Source organism: Eubalaena glacialis, chromosome 14 (genome assembly GCF_028564815.1).
Source record: "Eubalaena glacialis isolate mEubGla1 chromosome 14, mEubGla1.1.hap2.+ XY, whole genome shotgun sequence".
Classification (NCBI taxonomy): Eukaryota; Metazoa; Chordata; class Mammalia; order Artiodactyla; family Balaenidae; genus Eubalaena; species Eubalaena glacialis.
The window spans coordinates 23,149,088-23,168,943 of NC_083729.1; the positions used below are offsets into that span (position 1 = coordinate 23,149,088).

General features: G+C 38.6%; 1 protein-coding gene and 1 non-coding gene across 2 annotated transcripts in view; both read left to right on the forward strand.

Moving 5' to 3' along the window:
* Window positions 1-19,856, forward strand: part of WDR43 (WD repeat domain 43) — a 49,229-nt gene that overhangs the window by 13,479 nt on the left and 15,894 nt on the right. The window contains exons 4-9 of the mRNA XM_061210746.1: window positions 10,004-10,124; window positions 10,889-11,028; window positions 15,080-15,182; window positions 15,706-15,770; window positions 17,746-17,917; window positions 19,455-19,541. Of these exons, the coding sequence (XP_061066729.1) occupies window positions 10,004-10,124; window positions 10,889-11,028; window positions 15,080-15,182; window positions 15,706-15,770; window positions 17,746-17,917; window positions 19,455-19,541 (688 nt within the window). The remainder of the gene's footprint in view (window positions 1-10,003; window positions 10,125-10,888; window positions 11,029-15,079; window positions 15,183-15,705; window positions 15,771-17,745; window positions 17,918-19,454; window positions 19,542-19,856) is intronic.
* On the forward strand, window positions 10,518-10,602 carry LOC133074884 (small nucleolar RNA SNORD53/SNORD92). Its single transcript, XR_009697284.1, has one exon. It is a non-coding gene; the product is annotated as a small nucleolar RNA SNORD53/SNORD92 (small nucleolar RNA).

The window sequence follows — 19,856 nt, forward strand, 5'->3', positions numbered from 1 at the left end:
GATTTAGCTCTTAGCCTCTACCTTTTTCTGTACCCATTTTCCCGATATTTTAATGTCACACTTTGATTAAGCAGTATTCATTGTTCACATTATGCCTACTTAAATATTGTTACAGATGAGACTTGGACTGTACTGTTTATATTAACTTTTGGCACAAAATTTTGCTTTTCTTGGGGTTTATAATTGCTTTATTGTTCATTTGCTTAGTTTTGTATATACTCGTCATTAGTTCAGTCTCATTCCTGCAGTAGTGTAAATCTCATTTATTTTCAGACACATCAGTTAATCAATCAGTTATTTAATCTTTGGAGGCTTCCCTCCAGTTTCATTTATTTCTTGGAGGACTTCTCTGCCTTCTTTCAGTGATTATCCTGAGATTTCCTTTCATCATCTTGAAAATTCTCTTGTCAGATGGAGCCTCTGTTTCCTGGATCCCATTTTTCTCTTTGTTGGTTTATTCCTTCTTTTTGGTGACACAAATTGGTAGCTTCCTGGAAGACAAGCAAAATCTCAATAAATTTACCATCCATATCTTCCAGTGTCTTTATTCTGTCCTCACAGTTGATTGATAATTTGAAGATACAGACTTTTGGGTTGGAAATAATTCCCCTCAGGATTTTTTTAAAAAATTTATTTGTTTAATTTATTTATTTTTGGCTGCGTTGGGTCTTTGTTGCCGTGCGCGGGCTTTCTCTAGTTGCGGCGAGCAGGGGGTTACTCTTCGTTGCGGTGCGCAGGCTTCTCATTGCAGTGGCTTCTCTTGTTGCGGAGCACGGGCTCTAGGCGCTTGGGCTTCAGTAGTTGTGGCTCGCGGGCTCTAGAGCGCAGGCTCAGTAGTTGTGGCGCGTGGGCTTAGTTGCTCCTCTGCATGTGGGATCTTCCCAGACCAGGGCTCGAACCTGTGTCCCCTGCATTGGCAGGCGGATTCTTAACCACTGCGCCACCAGGGAAGCCCTCCCCTCAGGATTTTGAAGCATTGGTTCGTTGGTTTTATGGCTTTCATTGTTAATTATTTTTATATTTTAAAATATCCTGTGTTTTTTTTTCTTTAGTCAGTGAATTATGTTGACACTTGAGGGACCATTTAGCCTGGGAATTCATGTTCTGCATTCTTCTCATACTGTGTATTTGATAATTTCATTCCTTCTCTTTTCTTTGATCTTTCTCTTATACTACATACTGTTATTTAGGTGTTATATCTCCTGGACTAATCCTTTAGGTTTCTTACCTTATTTTCATTTTCTCTTTTGTCTTTTTCTTCTGTTACCTGGGAAATTGCTTCAATTTCACCTTCTAAATCTTGTATTGAATTTTTAAGTTTCTCTAATTGAATTTTTAACTTCTGGGAGCTGTTTTTCGTTCTTTGAGTATTTCTTTTTTGTTGCGTCATGTTTCTGTCATGTGTATAATATTTTCTAACTCTCTGAAGATATTATAGGATTTAAACTTTTTTACTTTTCATCATTTCCCTCTTGAGAATGTTTTGATTTTTGTTTGATTTTGGTTTCTTTCATGTTAAAGGCATTCTTCAAGTGACTGGAGATCCTTGGCCGCCTGTTGTTTTTCGAAAATGAAACATTAAAAAGCTGATTGGAAAGCCATTGTGGATGTGTGGCTCAGTTGCTGGGCTTCATCTGTAGAGTGATTGGGAGGCCTTCAGTATCAGGATATGTAGGTCATTCCTCTGGAACCTGTCACATTTCCCAGAGAGGAATCTTCTGATCTAGTGCTTTTCAAGCTTTAATGTGCACATATGTTATATGTGTTTACAGATCTGATTTAGTAGGTCTAGGTTGGGGCTTGGGAATTCTAACAAGTTCCCAGGTTCTGCTGATGGAGGAGGGTTACACAAGTAACAGGGGACAGGGGTGTGGTGGTGTTGGCTCTGTGCTGGCCTTTTCAGTGCTCATTGGTGAAGTAGATTCAGGAAGCTTTTCAGGATGGTGATCATGTCTTGTGTCAATTCAGTGAGTAGATGTTGAATAAGGAATACAGGTGAGTGTTGAAGCTCTGGGAATTGGTGAGAAATTGTCAAGAATGTTAGGAACCAATGAGGGTAAAGGAAAAGTTCTCATACATTATTGTTGCATTTCCTTGATTATTGGTGAGGTTGGGTGTTTCCATGTTCATTGACAAGTTGTATTTCTTCTGTGAATTGCTTGTTTATATATCCTTTGTCTATTTTTATTCTGAGTTTTTTTTAAACTCGAGTTCTTTCTTGAATATAAAGAGCTATTTATGTATTCTGAGTATTCTTTGCCTATATATTTTTTTCTTTCTTTTTAATAGATCTTTATTGGAGTATAACTACTTCACAATACTGTGTTAGTTTCTGTTGCACAACAAAGCGAATCATCCATATACATACACATATCCCCATATCCCCTCCCTCTTGAGCCTCCCTCCCATCCTCCCTATCCCACCCCTCTAGGTCATTGCGAAGCACCAAGCTGATCTCCCTGTGCTATGCTGCTGCTTCCCACCAGCCAACTATTTTACATTCGGTAGTGTATGTATGTTGATGCTACTCTCACTTTGCCCCAGCTTCACCCTCCTACCCCATGTCCTCAAGTCCATTTTCTATGTCTGTCTCTATTCCTTCCCTGCAACTAGGTTCATCAGTACAACTTTTTTTTAGATTCCATATATATGTGTTAGCATACGGTACTTGTTTTTCTCTTTCTGATTTACTTCACTCTGTATTAGGAGACTCTAGGTCCATCCACCTCACTACAAATAACTCAATTTGGTTTCTTTTTATGGCTCTTTACCCATTCATCTGTCGATGGACATTTAGGTTGGTTCCATGTCCTGGCTATAGTAAATAGTGCTGCAGTGAACATTATGGTACATGTCTCTTTTTGAATTATGGTTTTCTCTGGGTATATGCCCAGTAGTGGGATTGCTGGGTCATATGGTAGTTCTATTTTTAGTTTTTTAAGGAACCTCCATAGTGTTTTCCATAGTGGTTGTATCAGTTTACATCCCCACCAACAGTGCAGGAGGGTTCCCTTTTTACCACACCCTTTCCAGCATTTATTGTTTCTAGATTTTTTGATAATGGCCATTTTGGATGGCATGAGGTGATACCTCATTGTAGTTTTGATTTGCATTTCTCCAGTAATTAGTGATGTTGAGAATCTTTTCATGTGCCTCTTGGCCATCTGTATGTCTTCCTTGGTGAAATGTCTATTTAGGTCTTCTGCCCATTTTTTAACTGGATTGTTTGTTTTTTTGATATTGAGCTCCATGAGCTGTTTGTAGGTTTTGGATATTAATCCCTTGTCTGTTGTTTCATTTGCAAATATTTTCTCCATTCTGAGGGTTGTCTTTTTGTCTTGTTCATGGTTTCCTTTGCTGTGCAAAAGCTTTTAAGTTTAATTAAGTCCCATTTTATTTTTGTTTTTATTTCCATTACTCTAGGAGGTTGGTCAAAAAAGATCTTGCTGTGGTTCATGTCAGAGTGTTTTTCCTGTTTTCCTCTAAGAGTTTTGTAGTGTCTGGTCTTACATTTAAGTCTTTAATCCATTTGGAGTTTATTTTTGTGTATTGTGTTAGGTAGTGTTCTAATTTCATTCTTTTACATGTAGCTGTCTAGTTTTCCCAGCACCACTTATTGAAGAGGCTGTCTTTCCTCCATTGTATGTTCTTACTTCCTTTGCCGGAAATTAGGTGCCCATATGTGCGTGGTTTTATCTCTAGGCATTCTATCTTGTACCATTGATCTATATTTCTGTTTTTGTGCCAGTACCATACTGTCTTGATTACTGTAGCTTTGTGGTGTAGTTTAAAGTCGGGGAGGCTCATTCCTCCAACTCCATTTTCAAGATTGCTTTGGCTATTCAGGGTCTTTTGTGTTTCCATACAAATGTAAAATTTTTTGTTCTAATTCTGTGAAGAATGCCATTGGTAGTTTGATAGGGATTGCACTGAATCTGTAGATTGCTTTGGATAGTATAGTCATTTTCACAATATTGATTCTTCCAGTCCAAGAACATGGATATATTTCTCCATCTGTTTATGTCATCTTTGATTTCTTTCATCAGTGTTTTATAGTTTTCTGAGTAGAAGTTTTTCGCCTCCTTAGGCAGGTTTATTCCTAGGTATTTTATTCTTTTTGTTGCAATGGTAAATGGGAGTGTTTCCTTACTTTCTGATATTTTGTTGTTGGTTTATAGGAATGCCAGAGATTTCTGTGCATTTATTTTGTATCCTGCAACCTTACCAAATTCATTGATTAGTTCTAGTAGTTTTCTGGTGCCATCTTTAGGATTTTCTATGTATAGTATCATGTCATTGGCAAACAGTGACAGTTTTACTTCTTCTTTTCCAATTTGTATTCCTTTTATTTCTTTTTCTTCTCTGATTTCTGTGGCTAGGACTTCCAAAGCTATGTTGAATAAGAGCGGCAAGAGTGGACATCCTTGTCTTGTTCCTGATCTTAGTGGTTGCTTTCAGTTTTTCACTGTTGCCTGTGATGCTTTCTGTGGGTTTGTCTTATGTGGCCTTTATTATATTGAGGTAGGTTCCTCTATGCCCATTTTCTGGAGAGTTTATCATAGATCAGTGTTGAATTTTGTCAAAAGCTTTTTCTGCATCTATTGAGATGGTCATATGGTTTTTATTCCTTAATTTGTTAACGTGGTGTATCACATTGATTGATTTGCGTATATTGACGAATCCTTTCATCCCTGGGATAGATCCCACTTGATCATGGTGTTTGATCCTTTTTTAATGTGCTGTTGGATTCTCTTTGCTAGTATTTTTGCATCTATGTTCATCAGTGATATTGGTCTATAGTTTTCTTGGGATAACTCTTTCTGGTTTTGGTATCAGGGTGATGGTGGCTTTGTAGAATGAATTTGGGAGTGTTTCTGTGTCTGCAGTTTTTTGTAAGAGTTTGAGAAGGATCAGTGTTAGCTCTTCTCTAAACGTTTGATAGAATTCACCTGTGAAGACATCTGGTCCTGGACTTTTGTTTGTTGGAAGGTTTTTATTACGGTTTCAATTTCATTACTTGTAATAGGTCTGTGTAGATTTTCGAATTCATCCTGATTCAGTCTTGGAAAATTGTACCTTTCCAAGAGTTTGTCCATTTCTTCGTGGTTGTCCGTTTTATTGGCATATAGTTGTTTGTAGTAGTCTCTTATAATCCTTTGTATTTCTGCAGTATCAGTTGTGATTTCTCCTTTTTCATTTCTAATATTGATTTGCGTCCTCTCCCTTTTTTTCTTGATGAGTCTGGCTAAGGGTTTATCAATTTTGTTTATCTTCTCAAAGAACCAGGTTTTAGTTTTATTGATCTTTGCTATTGTTTTCTTCGATTCTGTTTCATTTATTTCTGCGCTGATCTTTATGATTTCTTTCCTTCTACTGACTTTGGGTTTTCTTTGTTCTTCTTTCTCTAGTTGTTTTAAGTGTGGGGTTAGATTGTTTATTTGAGATTTTTCTTGTTTCTTGAGGTGAGATTGTATTGCTATAACCTTCCCTCTTAGAACTGCTTTTGCTGTGCCCCATAGGCTTTGGGTCGTCGTGTTTTCATTGTCATTTGTTTCCATGTTTTTTTTTAATTTCTTCTTTGATTTCTTCAGTGATCTCTTGGTTATTTATTAGCACACTGTTTAGCCTCCATGTATTTGTGTTTTTTACAGTTATTTTCCTGTAATTGATTTCCAGTCTCATAGCGTTGTGGTCAGAAAAGATACTGGATACGATTTCAATTTTCTTAAATTTTCCGAGGCTTGATTTGTGACCCAAGATGGAGGATGTTCCATGTACACATGAGAAGAAAGTGTATTCTGCCACTTTTGGGTGGAATGTTCTATAAATATCAATTAGATCTATCTGGTTTATTGTGTCATTTAAAGCTTGTGTTTCCTGATGTATTTTCTGTTGGATGATCTGTCCATTGGTGTAAGTGGGGTGTTGAAGTCCCCTACTATTATTTGTTACTGTCAATTTCTCCTTTCATGGTTGTTAGCATTTGCCTTATATATTGAGGTGCTCCTATATGTTGGGTGCATAAACATTTATATTTGTTATATCTTCTTCTTGGATTGATCCTTTGATCATTATGTAGTGTCCCTTCTTATCTTTTTCACAGTCTTTATTTTACAGTCTGTTTTATCTGATATGAGTATTGCTACTCCAGCTTTCTTTTGATTTCCATTTGCATGGAATATCTTTTTCCATCCCCTCACTTTCAGTCTGTATGTGTCCCTAGGTCTGAAGTGGGTCTCTTGTAGATAGCATATATATGGGTCTTGTTTTGTATCCATTCAGCCAGTCTGTGTCTTTTGGTTGGGGCATTTAATCCATTTACGTTCAAGGTTATTATCGATATGTATGTTCCTATTACCATTTTCTTAATTGTTTTGGGTTTGTTTCTGTGGATCTTTTTCTTCTCCTGTGTTTCCCACTTTGAGAAGTTTCTTTAGCGTTTGTTGTAAAGCTGCTTTGGTGGTGCTGAATTCTTTTACCTTTTGCTTGTCTGAAAAGCTCTTGACTTCTCCATCAAATCTGAATGAGATCCTTGCTGGGTAGAGTGATCTTAGCTGTAGGATTTTCTCTTTCATCACTTTAAGTATATCCTGCCACTCCCTTGTGGCCTGCAGCATTCCCACTGAAAAATCAGCTGATAACCTTATGGAATTCCTTTGTATGTTATTTTTTGTTTTTCCCTTGGTGCTTTTAATATTTTTTCTTTGAATTTAATTTTTGTTAGTTTGGTTAATATGTGTCTTGGTGTGTTTTTCCTTGGGTTTATTCTGTATGGGACTCCCTGTGCTTCCTGGACTTGGGTGACTATTTCCTTTCCCATGTTAGGGAAGTTTTCCACTATAATCTGTTCAAATAATTTCTCAGACCCTTTCTTTTTCTCTTCTTCTTCTGGGACCCCTATAATTCGAATGTTGGTGCGTTTACTGTTGTCCCAGAGGTCTCTGCAATTGTCTTCAGTTCTTTCATTCTTTTTTCTTTATTCTGCTCCTCGACAGTTATTTCTACCATTTTGTCTTCCAGCTCACTTATTCGTTCTTCTGCCTCAGTTATTCTGTTATTGATTCCTTCTAGTGTATTTTTCATTTCAGCTATTATGTTGTTCATCTCTGTTTGTTTGTTTTTTAGTTTTCTAGATCTTTGTTTTAAACATTTCTTGTATTTTCTCAATCTGTGCCTCCATTCTATTTCTGAGATTCCAGGTCATCTTTACTATCATTACTCTGAATGCTTTTTCAGGTAGATTGCTTATTTCCTCTTCATTTATTTGGTCTTGTAGGTTTTTACTTGCTCCTTCATCTGTGACTTTTTTTTTTTTTTTTTATGAGTGGGATTGTGTTCCTGTCTTACTGGTTGTTTGGCCTGAGGTTTCCATCTCGGGGGTTTGTAGGCTATTGGGTAGAGCTGGGTCTTGATACTGAGATGAGGACCTCTGTGAGACCTCACTCCAATGAATATTCCCTGGGGTCTGAGGTTCTCTGTTAGTCCAGTGGTTAAGACTTGGAGCTCCCACCACAGGAGCTTCGGCCTGACCCCAGGCTCGTGAACCATGATTCTGCAAGCCTCCTGGTGCGGCAAAAAAAAAAAAAAAAAGACAACAATAACAAAGTAAAAAATAAAATTAGACTAGGAAACTAACAGTTATGTTAGAAAGAATATAGAAGATGAATCAAGAACCGGAAGGGACATCAATACCAAAGTAGTAAAGAAGAGGAGGAGGGAAAAAGAAAGGGGTGGGGGGAAGGCCTTGGCTGTGGAGGGCAGGGCCTAAGCAAGGGCAGGGTTTGGGTGCTGGGAGGGGCCAATGCTCAGGTCCCACAGGGCTGGAAAAGGCCCTGGGGGCTACGGGGGGTGGGGCTTGGTCTCAGAGGGCAGGGGACCTCATCTGGGAGCCCAGCAGGCCTCCTGGGCTCAAGTGGGCAGGACACACACGCCCTCCTCTCCTCTCCTGCTCTTCCGGTCTGGGAAGGCCCCTCCCGCCTGCCTCTCCAGTTCTCCCCTCAGCCTCCTTCCTATGCCCCCAAGGACCCAGGAGACCTAGACGGGGCTTTGGAGGTGGGGGTACCAGCCTGGGAGCTCAGCAGCCTCCTTTGCCCGAGTGGGCCAGGCGATCGCCCTCTGCTCCTCTCCGGCTCTTCCCCGAGAGTCCCTCCCGCCTGCCTCTTGATCTCCCCGGCCTCAGGGGTGCCGATCCTGTCTGGCCTCCACTTCTCCCCCACCCAGTCCCCCTGCGTCCTACCGGTTCACCTTGGGGTTCCTTCCCTCTCCTTGGGTGTCAGAGTCCCCCACCAGCGGCCAGCAGGCGCCCTAGTTGTGGGGAGAAGCTAACTCCACGTCTTCCCACACCGCCATCTTGACTCCGCCTCCACACTTACTCTTCGCCTATATATTTTTGATTTTTTTCTCTTAGCCTTTTGCTTTTAATTTTATGACTTATTTTGTGGTACAGAGTTTTATTTAATTAAACTTGATTATTTTCTTCCTTTGTGATTCTTTGTTTGTAATTGCTTTGGAAGGCTTTTCCTAACCCCATGATTATAAAAACTTTCTCATAAGTATTTTTTTAATACTTATTTTTAATCAATTAGTTTTGGTTTAATTTATTAAGTTTAGTGTGTATGTAATATAAGACAGGAATCTAATTTTGTTTTTCCAAATGAGTAATTTGACATATTCCAATGTGACTGGCAGAGCAATATGTTTTCTTTCACTTTAGAATTAACCTTTTTTCGTAAGAAGGTTGCTCCAGTTACTTCTGTTTGTTTGTTTTTTTTTTAATTAATTTATTTATTTTTGGCTGCATTGGTTCTTTGTTGCTGCACATGGGCTTTCTCTAGTTGCAGCGAGCAGGGGCTAGTCTTCGTTGCGGTGTGTGGCTTCTCACTGCGGTGGCTTCTTGTTGTGGAGCACAGGCTCTAGGCACATGGGCTTCAGTAGTTGTGGCTCACGGGCTCTAGAGCGCAGGCTTAGTAGTTGTGGCGTACAGGCTTAGTTGCTCCATGGCATGTGGGATCTTCCTGGACCAGGGCTTGGACCCGTGTCCCCTGCATTGGTAGGCGGATTCTTAACCACTGTGCCACCAGGGAAGTCCCGCTACTGTTACTTCTTGATTTTATAAGTGAATAGCCAAGCCAGGCTCCTTGTTGCTTATAAATAGCATTAACGTATGCAACAGTTTGCAAAGACTCTTGCTGTTAATCATATTTGTGGTATTAGAAAGGGATCATTATACCTAATTTATTTTATTCTATCAGCTAGGGGCATATATTTGTGGATTTGGGGTAGAAATAACCTTTTTGTACTGTAGGTTGAGAGATCATTTGTGTTACTAAGTAAATTAAATTCTCAGCCTTCCAGAGAATGCAGGAACTATGGAGGGGATAGGATAGGTTTGTAGAGGTCCAGCCAGCATGGTACTTTCCTGGGCATTAACAGAATCACCTCATGGATCACAGGAGACACAACTACCCATTTTACATTCTTATAACTCTTATTAACCCATTTCCTGGTACCTCTTGAGATTCTCTGTCCTATTGGGGAAGCATTACCTTGGTGATATGTCCAAGGTTGGTTACCTGAGTCAAGATTTTAGGGAATGCAGTTTGGCATAGAACCTTGAGTGGTATTTTTTTTTTTTCTCTAGTTGTGGAAAGCTGGGGCTACTCTTTGTTGTGGTGTGTGGGCTTCTCATTGTGGTGGCTTCTCTTGTTGCGGAGCACAGGCTCTAGGCGCACGGGCTTCAGTAGCTGTGGCTCGTGGGCTCTAGAGCACAGGCTCAGTAGTTGTGGTACATGGGCTTAGTTGCCCCATGGCATGTGGGATCTTCCTGGACCAGGGCTCGAACCCGTGTCCCCTGCATTGGCAGGCGGATTCTTAACCACTGCACCACCAGGGAAGCCCCTTGAGTGGTATTTTTAATGCCTAGTTTGCCTTTTGTTTTCTTTTTGCTTTGAGTAAAGTTTCCTCCCCATTCATTGAGGTGTTTTTATTTCTCTTCACAATACAGCAAATGGAAAGGTGATAATAGCAGCGTCAGTTCTCTGTGTATCAGCCCAGATGGAAAGATGTTGCTTTCAGCTGGTCGAACAATCAAACTATGGGTTTTGGAGACCAAAGAAGTCTACAGAGTGAGTGAATCAAATTAGTTGTAAGCATAACAGTTGTCTAGAGTAAGTATGGAGAAAGGCAGAAGTCTGAGCCAAAGAATATTGTTTTAAGAACAATGTGTTAATTTCAAGCATATGAAATAGTACAATTAATAGACAAAAGTAGTCCTCCAAATCTGTTAAATAGATTAGACATGTCCTTTTTGCATGCATTGGAAGAATGAATGTAAATGGAAAATGAAATGAGTGGAATTTGAATTAAATATCTTACTCTCTTCAATAATAATATAATTATATAATAATGATAGTAATTTTTTATTTCTAGCTTGCATCCAGCATTTGTTATATTACTGTATTTAGCTGTGGAGATTTAGAATTACATTTTGAGTGTGCTCAGGGGTTACTGAACATTCGGTGCTGTGATGATGCCTTAAAATTGTGGTTTCGACTCACTGAGAGTAACATGAAGACCTACAATTCCTTGGCTGTGTCTGAGCACCCAAGCACCCCTTTTAAAATGGATAGAATGAAGTGAATCTTTAACACAAATACGGAAGAAGTAAAGATTGTGGGGTAGGCTCATGGGAGTTGGAAGGGACAGCTTTAATGTTCAGTTTTTTTCGGATGGAGTTTTTTAAAGTGAGAGGAATATAGCACAAATAACCTTAGTAGTCTGGAGCTCTGATTTCAGATATGTATCATGTATATTGTTTATGATACATATGAATTCTTAATTTTTGTTGCTGCTTTACATCCTCTCCTAAATGAGATTTAACTTTCTCTAGCACTTCACGGGACATGCAACGCCGGTTTCATCACTTATGTTCACTACTATCAGACCTCCTAATGAGAGCCAACCCTTTGATGGAATTACAGGTCTTTATTTCTTATCTGGAGCAGTACATGACCGGTTACTTAATGTCTGGTATGTAGTCTTTTGGATTTTGGGAGGTTACATTGCCTTGAAAGAATCGGTCATAGCTTATATGGTTAATATAAATGATGAATATGAGATTTGCTTTATTGTATTTAATGTTAGATTTATTTTATACTGACTTGTAATGAGGAATTGAGCCTGCCTAAAAATCAGATCTTTATGAGAAAAATTTAAGAGCATTACATAATAGAACTTCCTCCATGCTTGTTTAGAGATAAAGTGGGCTGAATTTAAAAAATTTTTTTAGGACAATCTCTGATTTTATTGAAAGAGGTGACTATCTGGGTTAGTGCAGTAATGCCTATTTGATGGTTTACTGAGGACATTAAATTCCTTGGTTGTGTCTGAGAATTCCCAGTAAGCCTTTACTTGCAGTGGTTTCTGTCACTAATTCCCTTTGAAGCTACTTTTGAAAGTAAAAATCAATTTGGTATTAAAGAGCCATCAAAAAGTTTTTAAATTTAAGAAATTGGGGCTTCCCTGGTGGCGCAGTGGTTGGGAATCCGCCTGCCAATGCAGGGGACACGGGTTTGTGCCCCGGTCCGGAAGGATCCCACATGCTGCAGAGCGGCTAGGCCCGTGAGCCACAACTACTGAGCCTGCGCGTCTGGAGCCTGCGCTCCGCAACAAGAGAGGCCGCGATAATGAGAGTCCCGCGCACCGCGATGAAGAGTGGCCCCTGCTCGCCACAACTAGAGAAAGCCCTCGCACAGAAACGAAGACCCAACACAGCCAAAAATAAATAAATGAATAAATAAATTTAAAAAAGAAATAATAAGAAATTTCTAGGATTTTATAACATCATCTGATGGTGAAATTAACTTTTTTTCTTTTACCTGATGTTCATGGACAGAGTAAGTAGAGATTGTAAAAATAGAAGTAGTTTCTTATCCTAATGATCAGTTAGTTGAGCATGCTCTTGACCATATAAAGTTACTCAGAAATGAGACTCATCAAATATGTATTTCTTAAAGTAGTCCTGTGGGGAAGGTTCATGTTAGTCTGGAGGTGGACCTCTGTTCACCTGCAGACCGTCAGCTTAGTTCCTAATTATGCCTCTCATAATCAAATTGTGTTGGTTTTCTGTCCTGTGTCTCATTTTTGAGGAGCGCCTATTGGAATATCTTACTTTGGTTCTAGAGGGTTTATCCCTAACATAAGAAGTTAGTAATGCCAAAAAAGTTAAAATCAGCCACGCCAATCTCCTGACATTACTGAGGTGCTTCAGTCTTTAATGCCTCACCTCTTTGGCTCCTGAGACTAGGGGTCTCCAGCTCCAAAATTTTTTGTATAGCAGAAAAGTTGATTTCTGCTGTCTTAAGATCCTGAAGATAGTATGTGTATACCTGGGGCTTCCTAGTAACGGAGGAGTAAACCATAAAAAACAAACAGATTAAAACTGCATATTGAAAGGCTGCCCCCAAAGGCCATTCATGAAAACTTGTGTTTTGTTAGGTAGAGCAAGCCGAGGGTTCCCTTATAATTACCTTTGAAAGACACATTTCTGAAAGAAAATAACATTTGAAGGCTTCTTGCCACTGAATGAAGATTAAAATTTAAAAAAAACCCAAAAAACCCTTTCATATTACTGCAAGGAGGAAGTACTATCTCCTATTGATGGGCTAAAATAGCAGCTTCTGCTGTATATAGTGGTGTGATAGCAGTGATTTTGAGCATGTATATAGTATGAGTAATTTCATTTTAGAGTGAATCTTGTTTTATTAAGAAGTTATTATGCATGAAATATTTAGAATTTATCAAATCAACTCTTAATTTTCTTCTAGACACAAAAATACTGAAAGACTGTTCACTGGTAAATGTATAAAGTCTCACTAGTTAATAAAAAGAAACTGATCTTGAATCATGTTTGTAAGTCACGCTTGTTACTCTTACTCAGTCTTTAATTTTTTAAATTTGTGCCCAGATTTTTTAAACAGCTTCACTGAGATATAATTGACATAATAAATTGTACGTACTTAAAGCAAAAGCATAGTTAAGTTTTTACATATGTATACAAATGTGAGATTATTACCACAATCAAGACAGTGGCCACATGCATTGCTCCCAAGAGTTTCCTCGTATCCCTTTGTAATCCCCCTCCCCACCTCAGTCTACAGGCTTGTTGGCATGTTTAGGATATTACAGATAAAGTTGTTAAGGACATTTGTGTACAAGTCTTTGTACAGACACATGATTCATTTCTCTTGGGTAACTACCTAGGAGTATAATGGCTGCATCTTACGATAGGTGTATATTTAACTTTTTAAAAAACTGCCAAATTTTTTCCAGAGTGGTTGTACCATTTTACATTCCCACCAGCTGTGCGTAAGAGTGCTAATTCCTTCACATCTTCACCAACACTTTATGGTCATTTAATTTCAGCCATTTTGATAAGTGTGTAGTGGTATCTCAGTGTGGTTTTAATTTGCATTTTCCTAATGACTATTGATGTTGAGAATCTTTTAAGTACTTATTTGCTATCTGGATATGTTCCTTGACAAAGTGTGTGTTCAAATATTTTGGCCTATTTTCTGCTGGGTTGTTTGTATTCTTACTGAGTTTTGAGAGTTCTGTGTATATTCTGAATATAAATCAATTATTAGGTATATGCTTTACAAATATTTTCTCCTAGTCTGTGGCTTGTCTTTTTTTTTGAAGCGAAGCAGTTTTTAATTTTGATGAAGTACAGATCATGTTTTGAAGTCTTTGTTTAACCCAAGATCACAAAAGTGTTCTCCTGGAAGTTTTTTAGTTTTAGGTCTTGTGTATATTTGGTTCTGTGATCTTTTTTGAGTTAATTTGTGTATATGGTTCAAGGAACGGATTGGGGTTCATGGGTTTGTTTTTGTTTTTTTGTTTTTTGGATATCCAGTGGTCCCAGTACTATCTCCAGTGAATTGGTGCTGCATATATACACGTCGAGTCAATTGCCCGTTATTTGCAGTCGTCATGTTGTATAAAGTCCTCAGGAGCACTGATTCAGCGATACTGAACTCTTACTCCTTGGGGAAACACCAGGGTTTGGTTTCTGCAAGCCTCTGGTTACAACATTTTTGTCATCTAATTAATACATAACCTTGTTTTATGTGTATTTCTGTTTAAAGATACCCTAATTTATTTATAAACATACACACACACATAGCTGATTAACTTACGTCAGAACAGAGTTTATCAAACAAACATTTTCTCCATAAGCATATCACAGCCTTTTTACTCTTAGGGACACTAGACCGCACTTCAGCATTATACTTGGGGGCCATTTTAAATAGTGAAATCACCAACCAAAAGCACAAAAGCAAAAAGTGTGGCACTAAATAGGCTGTGAAAAGAATACTTAGTATGAAAGCTGAAATAAAAAGGCAGAGCATAGCCTTGTTAAACCTCATGAGCGTTGGGCTGCTCATATGCTTCACTGCTCTACGTATACCTGTTAAAGACCATGAAATCACCACAAACAGTGATTTCGGGGTCTACAAATAAATTGTAGCAAGTAGGCAGATTCTCAAAGAATCAACAAATAGTGAGGATCATTTATCTATCTATTTATCTATTTCTGGACTCTGTTTTCTCAGTATTGCTATGATGTTAATTCTCCTCAAATTAATCTATAGATTCAATGTGAGTCCAGTCAAAATCTGATTTTAAATCTGATTTTAAAATTCAAGTGGAAATTCAAAGCACATAGAATAGCCAAAATGACTTTGAAAAAGAAGTTGGAAAACTCACTTCAAAACTTGCAAAGCTGCGGTGATCCAGACAGTTGGCATTGCCATCAAGATAGACAAATAGGTTAATGGAAAAGAATGTTGCTCATTGTTTAAATCTGCCACAAATGCATTAATGCTTTCTCTTTTCCCATGCAACCATGTTACATGGTAGTGACACAAATGCTTCCCTTATTTTGATCTTTAAGTACCTTATTTAGCTTTCAAAAGATGAAAATGCTGTTGGGAGCCGATTGCTGTAACTCCCTTTAGGTGTTTGCCTTTTTTTTTTTTTTTTAATGTCTTACTATCTAATCATTGGTTTTGTTATCTAGGCAGGTCCGGTCAGAAAACAAAGAGAAGAATGCAGTGATGTCTTTTACAGTTACAGACGAACCTGTCTATATTGACCTGACTTTGTCAGAAAATAAAGAAGAGGTAAGTGGCTTGTTTCTTTGAGAATTTGTTTTTGGACTTCACAAATACTATTTTTTAAAATCAGGGTTTTGATGATTTGATGATTCAGGAAAGAGAGAGAACAAAATAAAACAAAAATCTTAGACTATTCGAAGTGATCATTGGATTCTGTGTTGAGTGCTCATAAGGGGAGAGGACAGGGCACAGTGGCGTTTTCAGTAATCCTGACATGTGGGCCTGCCGGTTGGTTCCCTGTTTTCAGCCAGTGTGCTTGGTTGTTGACTTAGCTCCTCTGACTTCCATGCTGCATTCTCATGGATTGTGCTGTCTTCTTAACCTAAACTTTTATTTATAGGCTTGACAACAACTACTTGAATTGTTATTTTGGTGGCAGTGATTATTTTTAAATTCAAGAGTTGTACATCCTTACTGTTTTGATTTATCTCTTGTTATTTGAAGGGTGGAGAGGGTAGTTGAATTTTCATAAGTAATTATTAGAGTAGACCAAAGTATATTACCTATTAATGTTACATTTTTCTTTTAGCCTGTCAAGTTAGCTGTTGTTTGCAGAGATGGTCAAGTTCATCTTTTTGAACACATATTAAATGGGTAAGTAAGAAGTTTCTCAAGTCAGAAATTTATTTTCCTTCCCTGACTTGCTACTTATTTATACTCCCACCTCATCAATATTCTTAGCTGTATGTTACTTTTCATTTAGATTGTTCTGAAAGCCTTCTTAATTCTTTGTCCGTATGACTACATACATTCCCAGTGAGAACTCAAGTTTTATTTTAAAAGAAATTGGTTCAGTAGGAAAGCTTTGCTTGTGAACTTTGGTGAAGCCTTAATTTCTAACTTTGATAGTGTCACACATTTGTCACACATTTGTGGATCAGTGAATGCTTGTGTTTTGGTGGACAGAGAGGAGTTGCTGATATGTGTAGTAGTCATAGACCAGGGGTCAGTAAATTATGGCCTGCAGGCCACATCCAGTAGAGATCATATGTGCCCCACCCCGCCCCCCAAACGAAAGTGTTTACTCTCTGGCCCTTTATAGAAAAGTTTGCCAACTCTTGCATGTGCTATAAACATGGTCTGAGACTCAGTCATGTGCATAATTATGTTAAACTTTAAAATGGTTTCAACTTTTTATTGTCAGTTGGTACCCTTCCTTTTACAATTCTAGTATAGGGATTATGAAAGCAGTATACACTTATTTTAAAACGTTCAGGATGCATAGACAATTGATTATAAAACTCAAGTCTCCCTCCATTGAGTTGCACTCCCTAGAGGTAACTGTTAACATTTTGATGTGTAGCACTTGAGGCCTTTATTTATATAGTCATATGTATGCATGGAATGTATAATTGAGGGCCCAGAAGTGGTGGGCCATGGTAAGGGCTTGGGCATTTCTCCTTGGGCAGTAGTAAACTGTTGAAGGATTTTAAACTGAGGATTGATGGGGTTTGACCTAAGTTTTAAGTCATTAAGTTTTAAGTCGTTCTATCTGATGTGAAGAGAATAGACCATAGACGGGTAAAGGCCAAAGCAGAGGCCAAAAATCCTGGATAGAGATGGTTGTGGAGTCGGGAAACTAGGAAGAGTGAGTTGGAAAGATAGTGGGGTGCTTACAGTTGGGATTATGGAGGGTGTGTACTTAGTGGTGATAAGACGTCTGTGGTGTGAGGAGCGTGTGGCTAAGGTGCAGGGAAGGACAAGGTTGCTGGAGGTAGAAGGCTAAAGGAACTGAGAGGGCAGGGTGTCAGAAGGATCATCAGACTGCATGCTGTATTTGGAAGTCACTAAGAAAGGAATTCCTCAGCGGAATTGTTGGACAGAATGACAGCCACTCACATCTTTAAGAAATGCCGAGTGACCCAGAGGCCATTGGATGATGGCAGGAGGGGAATGTAGCTGGTAGCTGGTGATGGCAATTTCAAAGGTTTTAGAGGTGGTGGAGGGAGAGACTATTGTCTTGAAGTGTTAGTGAAGAACAAGAAGCGTACTTGGATCATTGCCAAGGGTCTTGGCACTAAGGGTGTGGGGAGGGCTGCCGAGGCGAGAAAGGTGAGGAGAGCTCTTAGAGAAGAAGTTGAGGATCTAATTTTGTTTATATTTTGCTGATCATTTTGCTCCTGGAACTGTGATGCAGAGGTCATGGTGAGGCTTCAGGGGTTGGAAGCCATTAGAGATGGGGCTGATTAGAGTAGGGCAAGAACAGAGCCATTTGGGGCTGAAGCTCAGGGTGGTGAGAGAGAGAGCCTTGGGAGCTTGGGGCCTTTTGTAAGGGTTGACAAAGTTGTATAGAAGAGCAAGTGTGCCTCAAGGCAGGTTTTGGTGGTGAGGTCTTGAATGTTGGCAGGGTGGGGATAGATGAAGTCTTGACAGGAACTCTTGACAAGATGGAAGAACAGGATGGATGAACAGGAAGTCTTGACAGATGAAGTGCTCTGGGGACACTGGTCACTCCTGGTCACTCATGATGTAGAGGCCGGGGGAGGGTCACATTTCATGACACCAACTTCAGAGAATTAGTGTGAGATGCTATTTCACATTTTCTAATCTCATTTTTTTCCATTTCCAGATACTGCAAAAAGCCTTTGACTTCAAACTGCACAATTCAGATAGCAACGCCTGGGAAAGGCAAGAAATCAACACCAAAACCCATCCCTATTCTAGCAGCTGGTTTTTGCTCTGACAAAATGTCATTGTTGCTTGTATATGGCAGTTGGTTTCAGCCCACCATTGAGCGAGTGGTACGTAGCTGCTCCTCTGGAGTAAAGCAGTGCAACATCAACATGTCTGTGGAAGAGAATGATTTTAAAATGATATATTGGTCTGCTTATTGGAATACTTAAGAAGATGTCATATATTTCCCCTTAACTGAAGGACTTTTCAGTGGATGGTTTATTTTAACTTGTGAGAACTCTGTATATAGTTGGTCCTTGAACAACACAGTTTTGAACTGTGTGGGTCCACTTAGGCATGGATTTTTTCCGATAGTAAATACTGCAGTACTTCACTATCCAAGGTTGTTGAATCCACAGATGCGGAACTATGGATACGTTATAACTATGAACAAGTTATAAGTGGATTTTTGACTGCACAGAGGGTCGGCACCTCTAACCCCTGCATCGCTCAAGGGTCAACTATGTAATTTTACTTAACCCAGTATATCCAAAATATCGTTTTAATGTTTAGTATAAAACATTATTTGAGATATTTTACCCCCCTTCTTCCTGTATTTGGTATTATGTCTTTAAAATCTGGTGTATATTTTTCACTTACAAGCCCATCTCAGTTTGGACTAGCCACATTTCAGGTGCTCAGTAGCCACAGGTATGGGTGAATTTTGCCCAATTACCCAAAAGATAAATCTTAATAAGAGATCCCTTAGTAATAGCACACATTGAGTATTCTAAGTGGAAATGTAATGGGTGGGGCAGTGGTTTAGGTTTTTTGATTACAGAAGTTTCTTTGGAGACTTTTGGTGAGTTATTACGAGCATGTCCAATAGGTGAGACTATGAGAGGAATATCTCTTACTCAAGCAATCTCTTGTTGAGTCTATTTAAAAATACTTCTTACTTTAAAAAAATGTAATACATGGTTATGGTGTGATAAAAAAGGGAGAGAAGTGTTAAACTGTAAACATACGTCTCCTTACCATACGTAGATCCCATAACCTCACTCTCCAGATGCAGCCTGTTTCCTGTGTGCTTTGTGTCTTTCCAGATATTGATTAGGTGGGTATAGAGAATTACCTATAACCTTAAAGCCTTATAGATACATATGTACTTTGCTGCATCTCACTTCCCCTCCTGTTTAATACCATATCAGGACATAGAGATTCACCTTAGAGCATTTTGTTAATCAGCATTGCTTGTCTTTGACTAGCTTGTGGAAGGATAGCAGTAGGAAATTTAGGGTAGGACCAGTCTTTTTTAGGACAGATTATAAGGTGGTGAGCTAATAATGTTTTCTTTAAAATCTGTTACATTTTAAATGTCAGTCTTTTAAAACTGTGTATGTGAAAGATTTGAGCAGTACATAACTGAAGAAAGTAAACATTATGCCTGGTATCTTCAGAGTTTACCCATTTTCCTCATATGGCATCAATCTGAATGGTGATCAGTCTGAATGACCAGGAGTTTTCTGTGGAAGCCTTCTATACTTTTTTGTATTTTTATAAAAATGCATTTCTTTTTCACTTTATTCTTACTCCCGATTACTTTGTTTGACACTTTTTTTTTTCCCTTCCACCCCCTTTCCCTCTTTAAAATTCTATTCCCAGGCTTTAAATTCCAAAGACCCTCATATGTGTTTAGTAAGAGATATTTCAATCTGCTGGGCCCCAAAAGTAGAAACAGCTATAACAAAGGTGAGTGCATTACATATTAGAAGTTAAGAAAAAAGATATTTGAGTGAATTGAATTGTTACGTAATACTATGTTTAAACTCTTAATATCCTCTTTATGAACTTGTCTTAACAAATTTTGTGGGATTAGGTTTTAGATGTTAAGACTGTAAAACTTTTTTCATTTCTGTGCTCTTGATTTGTTGAATGAATGAGTGAATAGGTGACTAGAAGTTGAAGACCTTGGATTTATTTAATGCTTCCTCCACCCCACCCCCAGTGCAGAATCACTGAGTAAATATCAGTATCAAATTTATCAAATTATTTCATCAATTTCTA